Source organism: Onychostruthus taczanowskii, unplaced genomic scaffold (assembly GCF_017590055.1).
Source record: "Onychostruthus taczanowskii isolate IOZ18803 unplaced genomic scaffold, ASM1759005v1 scaffold55, whole genome shotgun sequence".
Lineage (NCBI taxonomy): Eukaryota > Metazoa > Chordata > Aves > Passeriformes > Passeridae > Onychostruthus > Onychostruthus taczanowskii.
Genome location: NW_024503124.1, coordinates 5219482 through 5238644, shown reverse-complemented (window position 1 = coordinate 5238644; position 19163 = coordinate 5219482). Strand labels below are relative to the sequence as shown.

The following is a 19163-nucleotide window of genomic DNA, read 5'->3' as shown; positions in this document are numbered from 1 at the left end:
CAAAACCAACTGGTAGTTCAAACTGTGTGCATTGATCTCAAGGTGGCATGTAAATGCAGCTAAAACACTGTCAATTAGAAGCTTTATTAAAAACACACAGAAAGGAATTTTTACAGAGTTGCCAGTGCCAGCCAACAGCACAAGAAACCACATTTAACCTCTGCCATCCAAAAAAACCCTGACTGTAGGTGCAGACTCCAGCCTGCCCCCAACTACCTCTCCTCCCCAGTGAAGGATGACAACACACAAATCCCAAGTGCTTCACATTTGATTAAACAGGTCCTTACACCAGATTAAGTAGTGTTTAACATTAAATTAATTTTTAAGACTAAGCTTCAATATTTAACCAGTTTGATACAAAAAAGCACTGAAGCACAAAGTCAAACCTTTGCCTCTCTGCTTTTTTTCCTTCTGTTCACTGAGCTTGTCCAGGGGCAGGTTTGTCATCTCCACACCATACACAGTCCTGGCCAGCACTGCCGTCAGGGAGTCCATGATGTTGGCCCACTCGTTGATGAGCTCCTCCCAGTCCGTCAGGGAGGACAGGACACTGAGCAGCTCATCCCACAGCTCCCGGGAGATGTAAACGCTCAGGTTGGCTCTGATCCAAGCCACAATGAGGGTCTGAGGGAAGAGACACCAGTGGCAGCTCAGGCAGGGCTGACAAGATGAGTTCAGCACACCAAGCCCAACCCACAACTCCGACCTGCACATCAGCACAGGCTCTTGGTGAGGCACAACTGATGTGCAGCGCTATTTTCCCTCAAAAAACACTCCCAGAAATAATAGGGAAAGTTACTGATGAAGGAAATTAAGAAACATTTCAGGCTAAATGTTGTCTGGCAAACTGAAATAAGACACTCTGTAATAACAGCAGAATGAATGACTGTCCTACACCCACAGAACGACTGCAGCAGCTGAGCCCTGGGGCAGCACTACACACCCAGTTACACTTTCCAGGCTGGAAGTACAGTAGGAAGCATAAGTGTCTCTTTCAGTGTGACTCAGTTTTGACTTGCCAGCTGGACTTTCAGGGAAACAGTTACTTGATTCTTACACTTTAGAGACACTCACTGAAAATATCCCATCTGCGCTACCACAGTTTGCAACAGAGCCCTGAAGAACAGAGCAAACCCAACTCTCCCTCCGTTAGTAACAGTTTACAAAATAATTACTAGCAAAACATGAGAAACCCCTCCTTCACAATAATACAAGCAGGTTTCATGGTACTCAACTAAAACTGTGGGCAGTTGTGACAGAGCAAACCAACCAGCCCCACTCACTCACTCGGAACAGCAGCCCCGCCATGCTCTGAGCAAACGTGTCCTTGGTCTGGTTCTCCTTTGGCTTCTGCATCACAGCTTCTGTTATTCTGAGGAGTATCAGCAGCATCTGTTCCCTGATTCCAAAACAAAAGGTGCTCCATTAGTTGTACCTGCTCATTAATCCTGCAGCAAAGCCTTACTTATTGAGAATGCAGTCACACTTTGGACTTCACAGATAATTCGTGAAATAGCTTGGTTGGTTGTGGACTCTTAACAACTTTTCCTCTTGAATGACAGTATGTTAACCTCACCATGTCTTTCTGTTCATGGACAGCTCCATTATCATGCGCCTGAAGATGCTGAGAACAGCTTTGCAGGCATCCACCTGCTCCTTCAGCAGCAAAGGGACCTCAGTGCATGGCTCCAGCAGGAAAACGTTCGCTGAGTTTGTCAGGAATACCTGGTGTTGACAGTCCATTTTCACAGTGTTAGGAATGAAAACAGGCAAGACTTACAACAAAATACTGTGCTCCTTCAGTTAAACCTTCCCTTTTCCTTAGAGGAAGTTTCAAGTTTTACCCATCACTTAATTTTTGTGTTATTCCAGGAAAGAGCCTGGTGGCTCCCATCACACACCCCCCAAGGCTCAGTCTGTGGTTTGTGAGTGTCTCCTCTGCTGGGGTAGGCAAGAGGACATTCCTCCAGCCACCCATTTCCTGCTGTCATATGCTTAAACAGCCACCAGGATTTTCAATAAATGAAGTTCAGAAGAAGTAAATGCATGGTTCTGATTAATTCCTAGTACTCACAGGAGGAAAAAAATTAGCCTTCTGCGTTAAAATACAGATCTCTGGCCTTAAGACATGGTCATGCGGTTTAATACACATTTCAGAGTGACACAAGAAGCCCAAATTGAGTCTTACAGAACCAATCAAAGCATGGTAGTTCTTTTCCTCCATCTCAGAGACCGTAATGGAATTTGCAAGTTCTGTGGCCAGGCAGGTCATGGCCCCACATGCCCCCTTCCCACCCAGCTCACCTGCAGTGCAGCCTGAGCACCAGCCTTCACATCCCTGTCCTCATCCTCCAGCACGCAGCCCCTGCTGACGGCACTGGTGAAGGAGTAGGTCCTGCCCCAGCTGGAGGAGCGCTTGTGCCCGCAGGGCTCTGAGGAGAGCTGCCAAACACAGCCTGGTTAGCAGCAGGGCACAAAGGACACACCACAACTGATACAAAACCATCCCTGAGGTCAGCAGCAAAAGCAGGGGAACTGGCGTGGCATACACTCATTTCCACCGGGAATTCCTGGCTGTTATTTCTTCATTTCCACACGTGGAATTTGAAGGCTCATAGAAGTTTTAAAAGGTATGTTACTCAAAATATTTTTCACAACTTTTCACAGTCACTGATTGTAGTAACAACTTGAATTTAAGTCTGGCAAAACCACAAATCCTCTACAAAACAAAGTAAAAACCTTGTAATTCTCACTGTTTTACAAATCAAACCTCTTATTCAGTACTAGAAAACTTCCCTTTAAACAGCGTCAACAGTGTCAAAGAACTTCTACTGATGTTTGAAAACAGGATATTAAAAGATGCACAGGAACTGTATCTAGGGATAAATTTTCTAGATTAAGGTGTCCAGCTACAATATACAGAAATTAATACATATTATCAAGTTTTTAAGCACCACCAAAATGAAATAGTTCTCCATGCCTTAGGCCAGCAGACAGTCAATTTTAGCACTGCAAAACCCATCACTGTCTTCCATGAAGTTCCTGCTGTCATATTAACACATGCAGGGAATAACCACAAACTATGTTTCTAAAACCAGCTGCAACCCTCCCTGCACTCTAAGTGCTACTCAGTAACCATTTCAACTGTGAGTCCTTAAATAAAAGCATTTTTAACCCCTACTTTCCCCACACTTTAAACTGTTATTCCTCTACAGAGTCAGGTGAAAATCCCCATATTGCAGTGGACAAAGTAAGGAACAGGGATACCATACATGTTTACCGTCTGTTTGCACTGAGGAGTCTTCCAAGGGAGCAACAGCATCCTGGCTGTCCTCCTTCTTGTCTGGCTCCTCCATGAACACAGGTTTCTCCTGCAGTATCCACTTCTGGTACACTTTCACCACCTTCCGTGTTGCGGATATATCAGAAGGCGGCAACAAAAAAGCCTGAAAAGGAAAGTTCACCGATTTCAGAAGGCGGCAACAAAAACAGGACAGAAGTGGTGCACACAAACCCACACACTGCCATTTTAAGTAGCAAGACTCAGTTCCCTCAACAATTCCATAACCTGATCTTTAAACTACACCTAGGAAGGAGCCCAACCTTAAAGGCTGCTGCTGTGACCAGCACCAAGTTTGCCCAGCATCCAGCCCTCCCAGAGCGCCTCTCACACCCGCTCCCTTCAGAAACAAGCAGCAGGGCAGAGACCTGGCGGAACACCTCGTTGACGAAGTTGACATATCCGCGCGTGGAGAGCAGGATGCCCTGCACCATCTCGTAGACGCCGCGGTGCTGCTCCTCCACGCTGCAGAGGCTGCAGCTGCTGAGCCTCCTGTCCGACAGGCTGCTGCTGCTGGAGTGCCCGCGCTCCTGCTCGCCCGCGGGCGCCGCGCCCGCCTCCAGCTCCACGCTCTTCTCCTGGCCCACGGCGACTGTCTGCAGGCACAGAACAGCACATCAGCCACCACACTCTGGGATCATCACAGAGAGCTCGGGATATGCAGCATTGTAGCAGGCCAGGGGCCTGCAATGGCTCCCTGGCAGCCAGAAGCCTAAGATGGGAAATGTCAAGTCATGATGACTGGACCTTAGAAGCCCCTCTCTTTCGCCTTCAGACCCTTGCTTATCTCTCTGTAAGCCTATAGGTCACTTTCCTTTGACCCTTACTATTGGACAATTTCCAAAACCCCTACATAAATCCCTACTTCTGCCCAGTTCAGCAGAAGAGCTATCACTGAGAACCTTCGTACAAGACCCCAATGAAGAATTTCTTCGGAACCTCACACAGCCTTTTCCTCTCTCTCCCTGCGTCTGCTGCGGCACGTAGCAAGCTAAAGAGCTGAAATCACAAATGAGCTGATAGTCACTAAGAGCTGATATCACTTGAGCTTGATGAGGTTGCCTGTGGCTAGCAGATGCTTGGGAGCTCGGACAGGCTGGGCTGAGCAGGACTGAGCTATCCGGACCATTGCAGCCCACCGGGCATGCCCTGGCTGAAGAGGCCGTTAACTGGCGACTCGAACTTAGCATCCCATGAACTCTCTCCCCTGGGTCAATCCCCAAGCCCTCAGCCCTGGAAACATCAGTAACTACTCACCATAGAGTTAATCCTCCTTTGAGGAAAAACAGACTCCCCCATGGAGCTTTTGTGTCATAACTTCCTCTGGTTTCTCCTTCCCCTGACTGGCTTGGCATCACTGGTGGCCACCCCCTTCCTCTGGAGGCCAGTCCCCTCTGCCCAGCCCTTAGCTCTGCCCCCTAACCCTTCCCTTTCTTAAGCTGCTCCACATGGCTCATTCTCTTTCCCACCAGGTTTCCCTCTAGCTGTATCACTCCACTGGAATAAAACCTTGCAGAAGAGCCTTTCTTGCCTCTACCGCTGAGCCAGTTGTGGAGGGTGTTGAGTGGAGGTTTGACTGCATTGCCTGCATGTTAACTTAATTTGCTTTTCGACAGGAGAGGTTTGTTGGGGACAAGAGATAGGCAGCAGCCCCTACCTTTCTAACACCCATATTTTTAGGGATACCCTATCTGGCACAACACTGCCATCCCAGCAGCCAGGCACAACAAATTTCAGTCTGCCACTCCATCCAAGAAGGAATTTGGTCTTTGCCGACTGGACACTGCCTCACAGCACACAACTGAATTGTCCACGCCACACTAAGAGTGTAAAGGAAGGCACAGACACAGTGGAGAGGAATCCCCAAGTCCCTTTATCTTGGGGAAAAGATGGATTGTAGCACTACACATTATAAGGCCTAACACCTTTTTGCCAGGTTTTGCTCTGGCACTTGCCTGCATTTTGCAACCTCTCAAACTGTGTTGCTTCTCCGGTGAGCCCACAGCTGACACTCACCCATGGTTCAAGACCAAATGTAAGCTGAGATTGATTCTAAATTCTTACCAGGAAGCTGGAAAGTCTCTCAAAAGCATCGATTTATAAAATTCATTGTGAGGCATCTAACGCCAGAGGAGTCTCAACCATGAATTTATAAATGAAATATTTCTCTAATATCTCATTGTAAACAGCTGCTATAACTGAGAGGAAAACAAAGCAGCCTTTGATGTCACTGGGAAACAGTCCATGGAACCACCAAGTATGACAGTTTACAGAGTAAATTCCAAAAGTCTAAATATAATACTGCTGAAGCTGGTAATGAAACAAGTTATGAGGGGGGAAAAAAACCTTATAGTGAATTACCAAAGGGTTTTGCTTGGAGATTCCCTCCTTCATCAAAGAAAAAGAAAATCAAATAAACAGCTACATCATTTATTAACTATGGGGTAGCATTTCATTGTGCTTCAGCTGTCAGTGCAGTGAGATCATCTGCAAGGTTAGCAGGCATGCAAGAAGAGAGGTAAACTTTAAAGCCCACCTGAATAATTTTAGGGAGCATTTCTCCTCCATTTTTTGTGCTCTGAACAGCAGTTAAATACTTCTTTTCAAGGAAGAAGGTAACGAGCCACTTGATAAAAACCACTCGAGCTGCCATGTAGGGGATTTTAGTGCAGTAGACGCTCTCATTGTTCCGTGTTGCAGTGACATACACTGGCCTCGGCCTGATATCAGGGATGTCTGGGGGGGACAAAAAGGAAGAGAGAAACAAAGTGGAATCTTAGTAATTGCTTCCCAACTCTGGCCAAATGTACCCAACACATCACCCAAGAAATAACAGATGCAATGACCGACTGCTTTTATTTTATTAATGCTTGTATTGTATCCTAACTTTATTGCTCCTTAGGATAATGTAACAGCACAGCTCTTTCCTGAGGTTATCACTAGTATCACTCAAAACAAAGGAAAGCAAAAGGAAGTGCTGCAAAAGGGAGGGCAAAAGCTGAAACAAAGAACCAGCCCTGCTACAACATTAGTTAATTTTACACAAAATCAGGGAGAAAAATCTCCTCATCCCACAGAGCTGTAGCAATACACCAGCTGGTAACTGAGACATTGCTGAGAGCAGGCTCTGGCTTTTTCTTCTTCAAAGGCAAAGCTCACTACTTACCCAGCACAGGTTTGTAGAGGTTGGTTAGCTTTGTAAAAGATGGGAACAAGTGAGGAAGATAGTATTTTCTGAACAAAGTAAAGAGAAACTTAAACCCAGTGTCTTGGTTCTCCTTGTTCTTCCACTCCAAGCTGGCAGCCTTTGTCAGAGAGTCAGAGAGAAACAAACAAAAAGCTTTAAGTTAATGTGTTATACTGACAGTTGTTTCCCCCTGAACACAAAAAAACAAGCAACTACACTTTAGCAAGAAAAGAAAAAGCAGCACAGCCCCAAAACCACCTTTACAAACTTCAGTAAGAATGGAAAGTAATAATAAAGCATCGCCCCAAAGCCAGCAAGCTCAGTGGAAGCCAGTTATTTAAACTGCTCTAACCAGAGGAGGACAGCAACTGTCCTCTTCTGCTCTCAATAAATTTGCTTCTTATGCATACATTTTGACAAAGTCACTTTGAGTTCTGCTTTTATCATTAATATTTTCTTTTGTCAGAATAAACACAAATAAACAAACACTGAAACCACTATGCAATGGGATTTGTACAGTAAGCAGGTTTGTTTAGACCCCTCACAGGTAACAAGAACATAAAAAGAGTGACATTTTTGTTTTTAACTGAAGTATTGTGAAACTCCAATATGTAAAACAAAGGGTGCTGTGGAGGAAGCTGATAATTTCATACAGCCACTTTTTAAAATAAAGCATTTATTCAAGATGACAAAACCCTTTCCAAATACTATTTTGGTCTTGCCTTTTCATACTAGAAAGTGTATCTCAAAGTATTTAATTATAATTTATCTTTTTTTAATAACAAGGCTCTTTAATGTTCATTGTCTGCACAGCTTCCACTTTATTTCAAATGTTGCTTAACTTGTACTTTTAAAATATATACATTATCTTAATTTATTTCCTGCACAGATTCATCTGATCTACTTCTAATTAAATTTTATGTACATGTTACTTGCATCCTTTTAAAAACATCACAGAAGCCATCTCTCTTTATCTTTTCCTCCAGTGGCCCTTTATATTTCTTTTCATCTAGGTATGTGTCCAAAGAGAACAAACTGAATCTTTACCCCACATCAATTTTCTAAACGCAACCACAAGCACATAAAACAGTCAGTTATTCTGCAAGTTTGGATAACATTCATTAATTCTTATCACAAAAGTGTGACAAACTTCTTATTTTCACCAAAAATGGCACAGGGAAATACCTTTGGGATGATTTTCCACTTAAGAGTAAAAAATGTGCTGGGGAAGGGTAAACCCAGCTCCACGCAGATGCAGCGTAGGCTTAATTTTCTACCATGAATACATCCTCCAAATATGAACAGTTTCAAACATGCATCCTCCTCACCTGAATTACCATGTATTTTAGCAGGAGCTGGAGAAAATAGCAGGTCTGGTCTTCTGCAATTTTCTCTCCAGAGACAGCTGGCAAAAGCGGCGTTATTTCTTCTGGAAATATCTTGGCTAAAATGAAATATTTCAAGCATAGAACGCATTAAAATACTGAAATAAAAGCTATTTTCCATAAAAGATTGATTTGAAAATACCCATTAGGGCGCTACCAAGCTGTGCAAGCTGCTCAGATGTCCAAAGTCCTGGCACATCCCAGCGAGGATGACACCAGACTCCCAGCAGCTTGGAAGGGCTGACACCAGCAGTGAGACAACAAGGAGGAAACCTCCACCTCCAAAAAGGAGGAAACCTCCACTGCTTGAGGGGCAGTAAAATGCTCCTCCTGCTGCTGCATCTGGATTAAAACCACCCCAGAGCCAAAGAGGAAACCCTGACCACTCAGAGGGACAGGAGCGGGCGGCTCTAGAGCCGCACCAGGCCAGCAGCTGGACACACACTGCGGCCAGCTCGGAATTCCAGGGGCAGCCAGCAGCACCCATTGCTCCCTCCTCCAGGAGAGGCACCCCAGAAGGTTCAACAGCAGCACCCATTGTCCTCTCCTCCAGGAGAGACACCCTATCATGAAATTTCACCCGATTGGTGGGAGGAATGATGAGGAGGACTCCACTGATATCAGCAGGGTAATTAATTACTTTATTACACTATTATTCTATACTATATTACACTACATCTTAACTGAAACAGAACAAGAACTGAACAAAATCTCGTGACTGTCTGCGCACGCGCTTGGCCCTGACAGGCCAAGGAAACAAAACCCCATCACTTTGGGTAAACAACCTCCACATTGCATTCCACTTTGGCACAACACAGGAGCGGCAAACGAGGTAAGAATCGTTTTGCTCATTTCTCTGCTTCTCCCAGGCTGAGAATCCCAGAGCCCCTGGGAGGAGGCTCACCGTCGGGCGCGGCCGGGGGGCTGACCAGGCTCTCCAGCGTGCAGGGCCCGCGCGAGGACGGCAGCGGCGGAAAGCCGGGCACCAGGCAGGCAAACATCAGGATCTGCTCCTCGCCACAGTTGGTCTGCAGGGCTTGCAGCCACAGCAGGAACAGGCGGATTCCTTCACACCTGAGCTGCAAGGGGGTGAGTTTGGGCAAAAAGGGTAGTGACACAGGTCTGTAAGTGCAGTAACACGGGTAAATGGTTCACAACAGGCAGGGCGAGAGCTTCACCCCAGACAGGTGTTGCCAAGTCTTGCCATCATATCTGAGGGTATTCACATCATTAATATAATCCTAGCTCTAATGCCAGAGAAAGCTCAAAAAATTGGGTATTAAGCAGTATCTGTTAATACCTTGTCTAGGTAACTTCACAAGGTCATGAGAGCAGCAAAATGACTGAAAACACATCAAAATAATCAAGGATCACATAATAAAACTTAAGATTAAAAGGTGAATAAGAAAAAATTACAAAGCCTAACACTGTGGAAAACACTGCTATTGGAAAGCTGCAAAGTAGCATACTTCACAGGAATTAAAGTGAAAAGAAATATGAAAAATCAACGCAGTACCTTGAGAGAATTTCCAGTGTGCAAAAGCTTCTTCAGAATCGACCCTGGATTAGGAAAATTAAGTAGACATTATCAGACACTTCCTACCACAATATTTTCAAAAACATTTCATGAAAGCCTACTTTAACTTATTCTGGGGTCACTGTGCTGGGTTTTAAGACAACTGTGTGGGGAAAACCCCCAACTGAACCCAGCTACAATCACCAGCACCCAAGATGAACTGTGATGTATCTTCCCAGTGAGGTCGTCTGGGTTTCGTCAGAGGACCATGTCTCAAATTATTTTCAGTAGTAGTAAGATCTGTGAATTTTACACATTCCTTAAACAGGCTCCTTCCCATTTAGGGAATGTGTATAATGACAAGATCTCGCCATTTCACCAGATTATATAGAAATTATTAACATATATACAGAATTCACATTAATGCACATGAATGTTAAGCAAAAGGAAATCACAAGGCAGAGGTGTAAATAAATACTCTGCCAAATTCTGTACATCGCTTTTTGGACACAGATAAAAAATTTTGCCACTATGACCACTCAATAGAAGAATAAAGAATGTATCAGCTACAGAGCAACCAAGTGGAACCAATTTGGTCTGGACTAGTGCAGCTGAAGCATTATGAAGTGGCCAGGCAGATGTCTCCCCTTGTTTTTGTCAGTGCTGAGTGGAAATGTGACAACAGCCCTTCCCTTGACCTTTAACTTCCGCTCATTGTTCTTCTGCAAAAGCAGCTCCTTGTTCTGATGACAAAAATGGCAGCTGGTCAGACAGTGCTGCAAACCAACCCCAACCAAAAAGTCCTACTTGGAAGGAATAGAACCCCCTCACTAAATTTTACTAAGCAGCATAAAAACCTTTTGGTGCCACACTGGTGGCATTTGGAAGCAGAATTTGAAAAGCACTGACAAATCCAAGGCATTTGATTCAGAGGAAATGATCAAGTTAAACCACTTCACTGGATTGCAAGGTGTTCTGGCCACCCAAGGCAGCTCTCTGCCAGACTCCTATTCCTTCCCTTCTTCCAGAAGCTTCAATACCACCAGAGAGTGAGGAAAAAACAATCCTGGTCTGAGGAAGCCACCCATGAGTATCTTGTGTCTGTCATGGCCAAGGCCATAGTCTAACAGGATGCTGGGAAAATCCTCCATTTCATGAGAATCTGGGAAAGACAGCTGGGGCCAAACTTGCAAACAAATACCACGTATTCATAACTCTACTCATATATCACTCATTAAAATAAAAATTGATCTGAAAAAATTACTGAAAAGTGCATTTAAAAAAAAAAAAAAAAAAACAAAACTATTTCTTTGCGAAAATGCCATCGATAAAAAATCCTCTCTGGTAGTAGCTGCAATATTTTCTGCAGGAAACAAAAACTAGTCAAATTTTCTGTAATAAAACGGGTTCATCAGGAGATACAGAGAAACAGATGCACAACATACAAATGAGATACACATAAATACACAGTTTCTTTTTAAACTGCTGGCAGCAGCACAGCTCTCAGTGCTGCTCCACCTCTCAAAGGTCTGGCAGTACACAGGGCTTCACACACGTTCCACACAGAAAATGCCTCCACCTTACAACTTTCCAGCCATTGAAATAAGAAATTAGGAAGATATATTTAAACAGGAAACTAGTTTTGAACACTTCAGTTTGGAAATCAAATTAAATTAAACAATGTTATAAATGACTGACAGTCAGAGTTCCTTGCAATTATCAGACAAAATGACTGCCACGAATTTCTGCACAACAAAGCACCTCTGTGTTCTCAGTAATACCACATGCAGGATGCAAATGGATGACAGGTCACCTAAGCAACAGTGACACATTTGAGGGTGCCCTGCACACAGAAGCTGACAGGAAAAAACAAAGCATCACAGCCCAGAAAGCAGCCGGCACTGTGGGCCACTCCTGAGAGCTGGGTGACAGAGTCACCACCACTGCCAGAGCGTGTGCTCCAGACATGGAGCAGGACAGACCTCTTGCTTTTGACAATAAAGGGCTTCAGAAATGATATTCAACATTAGAACAGTCTTTTTGCACATGGAACATTCCTTTCTCCACAGCAGAGGATGGTAGTCATGACAAGTTCGTGGGCATAGGGAGCTAGACCTCGGGTCACAGACAGTCTGGTCCTCCTCCACATCTTCACCATAGCATGTGCTCCCCACACAGTAAATAGCATTTCTGAAAGGTTAACCAGAATAAAAATGCAAACCAGGCAGGTCCTTTCCATGTTCCTTGTATTTTGTTTCAGTGTCACTTCCCCAGCTCCCTCCCCAGCACACCGTGCCAGCAGGACCCCGGGAGCAGAGGGTCCAGAGGTTGAGCTCCCTGTCCGTGGGCAGCAGGAATGCTTGGGATGAAGGATCTGACTGGCTAAAAATGAGGCCATGACTCACACTGGGGCTTTACCTGTTAGTTAAGCACCAGGCTTCTGCCAATCAGATTGCAGGATCCATGGACAAGGAGTTATCGTTACCCATCTAAACATTAAAACACTGGCAGCCCCCCACTCCTCCAGACTATTTCTGGCATTAATCATTACTTAACTTGGCACGGGGCAGAAAGGAGTCCTAAGCTAACCCAGGAGCACTTCTAACCCAACCTAACCCAGGAGTTCTGCGTGGGAGCTGGGACTGTCCCAGGCTCACCACAAGACGTGTGCCCGAGGTGTGCGAGGAAAAGCTCCAGGAAACAAAACCCTATGGCAAACCGGCAACAAAAACTGGGCTGGATTCACACGACACACTGAAGGAAGGAAGCTTCATACATTAGCATATTTATCATGGAAAACAAAACAAAACCACACATATTTTGTTTCCATTGTTTTAGTCTGTTACACAGTTTCATCTAAATTTGAACACCAAGTTCCCTTCTATAAAGTGAGCTATGACAAGGTGCGAGCTGCATAGGCTGAAAAAGTGCAAAGCTCTGTAATAAAGACCCATTTGAAAAAGAATTTGGTAACAATTTTCACATCCAAGTCTCAGCAAACTTTAGGTTGTATCCAGGGAAAAGCAGAAGAACAAATGCTGCTGAACAGTTCAACAACAAGCAGGGAAAACAAGCCTAAACTCTAAATTGCACAAAGCTGAGGGGGTCAGGGCAGAAAGCAACATGCTTACCATTCTTCTGTCTTTACAAAACACAGAATCCAACACCCTTGTCAGGTGACTGAATCAAAAACAATTCAAGCGTTCAAACCACTAGCAAGAGGAGAGAAGTTCCTATCTGAGAAAAGCTCCCATAACCCAAAGTCTTTTGACACAGCAAAAAAACGTAGACACTTAAGTCACTTCCCTTGCATTCTCCTTTTCAGCATCTCAAAACCATGAAAACAATAAACACATGTATTTTGAAAAAATGCAAGGGTGTGACTGATCACCTGCACGGTCCTGTCCCACAGCAAGCAGGCATTCTCAAAAAGCAACCTTGTCCCCCTCCTGCACTGCAGACAGCACAGCTCTGCAGCAGAGCAGGGCCACTCCAAACGACACGGATGCAGAGCCCACGTCTGCTCCCGCAATGCAAAAAGAAATCACCCAGGTACAAAGTCTACATCATTAAATATAAATTCTGAAGGTCACAAGCTGAGCCCCAGTCCCACCAGCACAACTTCCAGCCGGTGATTTTTGCCCTGAGCACTGCAGCTCCGGACTGAGGGGGTGTTGCAGCATGACACAAGACTGCACAAGTCGTGAACCAGCTCCAGTTGTTCCCTTTGCAACTTCACATTTCCAGCAACATTTTGTACACCCTCCCCACCCCTGGTGCTCTGGAGAACATTCACTGCTATTGCTATGTAACAAATGAGAGTTTCTTCCCCTCCCTTCCCCAGCCCAGGCTGTCAGCCGCACCGCTGTGAATCCAAGCTGGCTATTGACATCTTGTTCCTAGTTTCACACTACACTAATAAGAAATATTTTAAGAAACCCCACAGTGCAAAATAATATTGCTTTTTCAGAAAACACATAGATCTATTTAATGCTTAGTGCTTTGCTGCATCTATATGGTAATCCATTATAACACACTTGAAATAGAAATTAGGTATTACTACTGATCAACACATCAGGGTATCTGTCAGTTCTTTTAACTGATTATCCATAGTTCTTTTTCGTTTGGACTTCCTGCATGACTAGGAATAATGTGAAGTTTAAATCTTAGTTTACACAGGATGCTGCTTTTTGAAAGCTCTGTCTCTTATTGAAGCAAAATAAAAACCACCAAGGTTCATTTTTTGACAGACTCACTGTGACTTAACCAAAACCGCTATTTCTTTTTAAAAGCCTTTTGCTTTTGCCCCCCTTGTTGAATCCCACCATGACTGGCAGCTCTGTGCCCATCACTGTGTGCTGGCTACCCAGGCTGAGGCTGGGCCAAGCCTCACCTGGGATCCCAGGGGATGTTTCCTATCCCCACAGCCACAGGGGGACAATGAGCACTGCTGTTCTGCTGCTCTGGATGTGCCAGGCTGGTCTTGGATCAATGACAGCCACCCCCAAGGTGCCCTTGCTGGGCAAACACACTCCTGGAGGCAGAACCAGCAGCAGTGCCAATGGCAAGCCTGCAGTCACGTGAATGGATTCAGAATTTCCAGGACTCAGTGGCAGGTGGATCTACTTCAAGCCAAGTCAAGACATAAGAGCTCTTCCAGGCCTCTGTGCTCTGCTGGTGGTTTCAGGGTGTTCAACTACCAAAACTTGCATCAATTTAGAACTTTTCCATCCTCTAGTCACAGAGTCAGGCAAGCCAAGAGGCCAATGGAGTCAGCATGCCTGCAGCAGCTCAATCTCAATGAAGGGATACTCCATTTGTTGCATTAATAAATTATTTACAGTTATTTGTTGAGGGAAAATGTCTGCCCAAAGCACACAGGGCACTTATCACTGCCCCAGGCATAACAAGAAACAGTAAGATCTCTGAAGCAAAATATTTGAAACACATAGCTAGAATTTACCACAGAATGTTTTAAGAATAGCAGCAATGTTATTGGAATTATGGTAGAACAAACCATAAATGGTTCCAAAAGTAATTTTCTATGTGTAGAAAAGTAGAGCTATAAGCACTCTTACTGCTATAAACAGAAAAGCCCCTTTGTTACTCTACTGAGCTTGAGGCTCAGCATTCACATCTGCACCAGGCTCAAGAAACCACAAACTCCAAACAAAACACAGGCTTGGGGAAGCTTTTCTACACCTGAAAAAATCTGAGTGTAAAACATTTCATCCAGTGAACTTGTCAGACCAGTGGAATGCATTTTATGACACCATCAGCACGACAGATGTGGCTGCTCTTAACTAATGAAAAATTATAGAGAACGGCAAGAAATTCATCTATGTATCTCAAAACCATCAATCTGCTTTTACTTCATTAGAGATTTAAAAACTACAGTATCAGAGGAAACAGTACCTGATGCTGCAAAAACGAAAAAACACTTAATTATTAAAAAAACAAACCCAAACTTTCACAAATAGATATATATAACCAATATATAACCAACAATACTGTTATTGGTGCCAGAAAATGGACATAAATACAGGTCACCTCCTGGCAGGTCTGTGACACACAGGGCTCAGAGCTGCCCTCAAATCTGAGGTTTTGAGCTGCTCCCTCAAAAGGGAGGAGGTTCACAAGAAACAACAGCAACCTGTTCTGCAAATGCACTGCAAACAGATAGAGCCACGCCTCAACAGAAAAAAATTGTGTGTCACATAATTCTGGGCTTTTAGCTGAAGCAGGGAAAAATAACAGTACTGCTGTCATATCAATTCACAAGTATCTATCTGGGAAAAGACAAGGCCAAAGCACCTTACAGAGTTAGAGCCAAGCATTTTGCAGTATTAATTGCAACAGTTAACCCTTGGCATTCCTCCCTGCTGGCTAACATTTCTTCTCTGGGTAACATGTTGTTTGAAGCTGTTGCTGTGTGGCCAAGCTGTGCAGCTTATGTGTAAAATTAGAACTTCCATAAATTACTACCAAGCCAAGTCAGTTTCCAGAGGATTTGTGGGAAAAGCTTTGCTGCCCAATACACACACTAGGTGTCACTCCACAACAGCAGCACGATCCCACTAAACCTCCAGGAAAGGCAAAGGCAGCAATTCCCTCATAAATATTTTTATTGATTTTTAAGCTCTTAACCCTCAGCATGGGGACTCAGGATTTGCTAATCCTAAGTAACTACCTATTTAGCTAATTAGCAGAAAATGCAGCATCCTCCTGGCTCCCACTGACATCACACTAAACACGGAAAGCTTAACAATCAATTAGTTCTGTTTCCTATGGCTTGGAGTATGAATGTTTCATCTCTTGGCATTTCTGACTCCCTGTCCTGTGCTGAGGCTCTCGGGCTGCTCTCACCCAGGGTTAGCTCTCCATGGACTGCACATTCAATCCAGCAGATCCCCACCATGAAGGGAATCACTCTGAATCCCACACAAACACTGGAAGGATCTCCTCTCCCCCCAGGGTGACCAGGCTGTCCCTGCTTCAGACACAACCACTGATTTTTTTTCTCCTTCAGACAGCACATTCTCCCACTACTTTTAAGGAGTATTAAGGGGTGGCTATTGACCACCCCTTTCCAAGCCCTGGGAATGCCCAGTTATTCCCTCCACCCAGATGAGCAAGCATTGGCTATTTCCTATTCAATGGCACAGGCACAGAAATGTCATTCTTTATCCAAGGCCCCAGCGTATTAACGAGCTTCCATTAACCTGCACAGCTACACCTTCTCTGCTGGCACTGAGGAGGAAGAGGAGGAAGAAGAGTTTCTCCTGCCCCAAAGAGTCCTGGCAAATTTGTGAGCTTGTGTTCTGTGCCAGTGCCTCGGGCACAACCCCAGAGCAGACCTGTGCTAATGTCACAAGGAGCAGAAAGCACAACTCTGATCTCAGGGTGAAAATGTGGTCTCACAGAGGGGGAAACGAGGGAAAAGAGGAAAAGGGAGACAGCAAAGTGAGAATTCAAGGTCACAAAAGCCCAGGATTCCATGTCATCATTCTCATGGCCATTTTTCCCACAACAGGGACATTAGGCTAAACAGCATCATTCTTCTTGTCACTATAAATATCATTTCAACCACAAACTACTCATTAATGCAAAACCATGAAGCCACATACTTCTGAGGGTCTGGGGGTGTTGCAGAGGGAGTAAGAGGAGTTGAGAACAATTAACCTTTAGCTTCAATTTCTAGAGTCCCACTGAAAATCTGAAGGGCTTTTTCCTACCAAACAAACCCCAAAATAGAAACAAAAATAACATTTCTATGATGCAATACTCAGGTAAAAAGTCAGTAGTTGGACTAACAGAGAAAGAAATAAAGAAAAGTGAATGAAATCAGTAGATGATGTGTGTTTAACCTTAAGAGAGAAATCTGGCCAATTACTTACCTAATTAACTGCCAGACCTTTTTGACCAGAGGCAGAGTTTCTCTTAAGCTGAGAATTTCAGTGTGCATTATAAGAACATTTTTAAGTGTCAGGCTTTCATCTGGTCCAGGGATATTTTCTCACATCCAAATACATTTAGGTAATAACTCCAGTCAAAGAGGTACCTTGGAAAATGATCTATCCCATACTATTCTTGCTTAAATTAAAGCAATCCTAATTTGATGAGGCAAAAGTTAATTAGGTAACATTTCTCCCCCAGACACTGCCAATGCTCTGATGGCCAGTGCTGGGAAGGATATGCTTCTGGAAAAGAAAGATGTTACATTGAACAAGAAAAACCAAATCAGCATTTCACACACTCAGATCAAACTGAAATGCAGTAGCTGACAACTCCTGCCCTTTTATTTCCCTTGAGCTGCAAGACCCAACACTGGAATCACAACAGAAGCCTCCACATGAGGGGAGCAGAGCCCAGCCTCCTGCTGTGACACATGCAAAATAAACACAGAGGGGAAGGCGCTGCTCTTCTGAACTGGCCCTCCATGAAACACAGGAGCAAACTCTTTCTTAATTAAAACAGAAAAGAAACAACAGAAAGCAGACTTTCTGAAAGCCTTAGCCTACAGAGCAATGCAACTACTGATTGCAGTAGTGCTCCTTAATTCCACCAATACCCCTGGCTTCCTTCCAGAGCATCAGCTCCCAAATGCTCAGGATAGAGGTGTTTTTGCTGGATTTCCAGGACATTTTGATAACATCTCTTAACTCAGGTGACTGACACCTGGTTTCAGCCCTCACTGCAAAGCACTAAGCAAGCACAGAATGACAGTGAGATTTAAAACACAAATTAGTTTTCATGGTATGGAAAACTTACTTCAAAAAGAAAGAGGATGGAGTCCAGCTCCTCCCTTTGTGATTTATTCCCTGCAAGACACAAAACAACATTGCTTGCCAGAAACATACAATAAAAGACAGCAGAATGAGGCTGTGGCTGTTCAGCTGAAGTCAAAGATGCCACTCAATTTATTTCTCATCTTAAATAAAGATCCCAAGTGTGAGGTGTGCCCAGGCTGCAGTGCCTGTCTCTGCTCTGGCTGTGTCTCAGCTGAGCAGAGGGAGCTGCAGGAGCCTGGAGCAAGGTGAGAGGATGGGTATGTAAATGCTGAAAGGAACCCAGAAATGTGATCAGCTGCTGCTCTCATTTCAGTGATTTTCCATGCTCATCTCTCCTGCTACCATAAAATTGAAGTGATTAATACTCACACTGTACTGCAGGAAACTATTAGTGTAAATACAGAAAACTGAGGACTAGACAACCATTGGACAGGCTTTAATGGAATGCCCTGGAGCACAGTTATGGAACACTGACCAACAGCTGCTGGAAAAACTCTAAAACTTACCTTTTTGTTTCAAGCTGTTTTCCAGTGTTATGAAGTTTTCATAGAATATAAAATAAATTTGAGAATAATTGTTGTCAAAAAACTGCTTGAGGTCACTTCCATCCACAATATCTGAAAAGAGGAACAGAGTAATTACACAAGAGCAGCAAGACAAGAATTACAGGCATTCTGCAAATTTAGCTTTAGAGAATGAAATAAATGCAATACAAAGCTATTTCAGTGAGTTCACCGAGTATGCTGTACTAAACTGTCAGTCCATCCTTGCAAAGAATTTCACTGAATTTATGAGAGTCTTCATTGGGGCTTTGGTTCATTTGCTTTCCACTAAAAATAGGAAAGAAAAAAAAAAAAAAAAAAGGGGGTTTGAGTTTTAGCTTAGTGTAACCAAATGGCCTCTGTACCATCAAAACAAGCAGGTACTGCTGGAGAAAAACACTAGCAAAAAATTTTGGATGCAATTTCAGCTCTTGCATTCATCTGGCAAGCAGATCAAGCCAGAAAACAGCATATTCTCAATTCATTTCTTAGAATAATGGCAACTGGAGCATATAGCACGTTCCTAAGTGTTAACTTGGGTCTGAAATTTGAAATAAGTTTATTTTCTACAAGAAAAAAGTCCACTGTTTTCTAAGCCTGACACTTGCTAAACACACATTAATTCCCTCCCTTTGGTCTTTACTGCAACTGATTTGGTCAAGGAAAGTTGGGTCATTTCCCCCAGAAAAGGATGAAGGGCCAAAATTAATATCACATCTCATCGAAGCCCCACCTTGCAAGAAACCCATTTGTTACCCAAAATAAAGCTGATTCCAGCAAGAAGGCTCAATAAGATCCCACAACTATAGAAGAAATAATAACTTTAGCCCTGGACAACCTGATTTTTATTTAAATTAGTACCTTTCCAGCAGTAAGGCTCTGCTTGGCTGCTTGTACTATGG

General features: G+C 43.9%; 1 protein-coding gene across 1 annotated transcript in view; it reads right to left on the bottom strand.

Annotated features, from left to right (window-relative positions):
* The window catches only part of RALGAPA2 (Ral GTPase activating protein catalytic subunit alpha 2), a 95309-nt gene that overhangs the window by 72276 nt on the left and 3870 nt on the right, over positions 1 to 19163 (bottom strand). The window contains exons 2-16 of the mRNA XM_041417284.1: positions 18226 to 18336; positions 17700 to 17749; positions 10743 to 10791; positions 10017 to 10025; positions 9429 to 9472; positions 8817 to 8991; positions 7856 to 7971; positions 6507 to 6645; positions 5877 to 6076; positions 3709 to 3936; positions 3273 to 3446; positions 2305 to 2442; positions 1577 to 1725; positions 1288 to 1399; positions 387 to 624 (exon numbers count right to left, since the gene is read on the bottom strand). Coding sequence (XP_041273218.1) covers positions 387 to 624; positions 1288 to 1399; positions 1577 to 1725; positions 2305 to 2442; positions 3273 to 3446; positions 3709 to 3936; positions 5877 to 6076; positions 6507 to 6645; positions 7856 to 7971; positions 8817 to 8991; positions 9429 to 9472; positions 10017 to 10025; positions 10743 to 10791; positions 17700 to 17749; positions 18226 to 18336 — 1932 coding nt within the window. The remainder of the gene's footprint in view (positions 1 to 386; positions 625 to 1287; positions 1400 to 1576; positions 1726 to 2304; positions 2443 to 3272; positions 3447 to 3708; positions 3937 to 5876; positions 6077 to 6506; positions 6646 to 7855; positions 7972 to 8816; positions 8992 to 9428; positions 9473 to 10016; positions 10026 to 10742; positions 10792 to 17699; positions 17750 to 18225; positions 18337 to 19163) is intronic.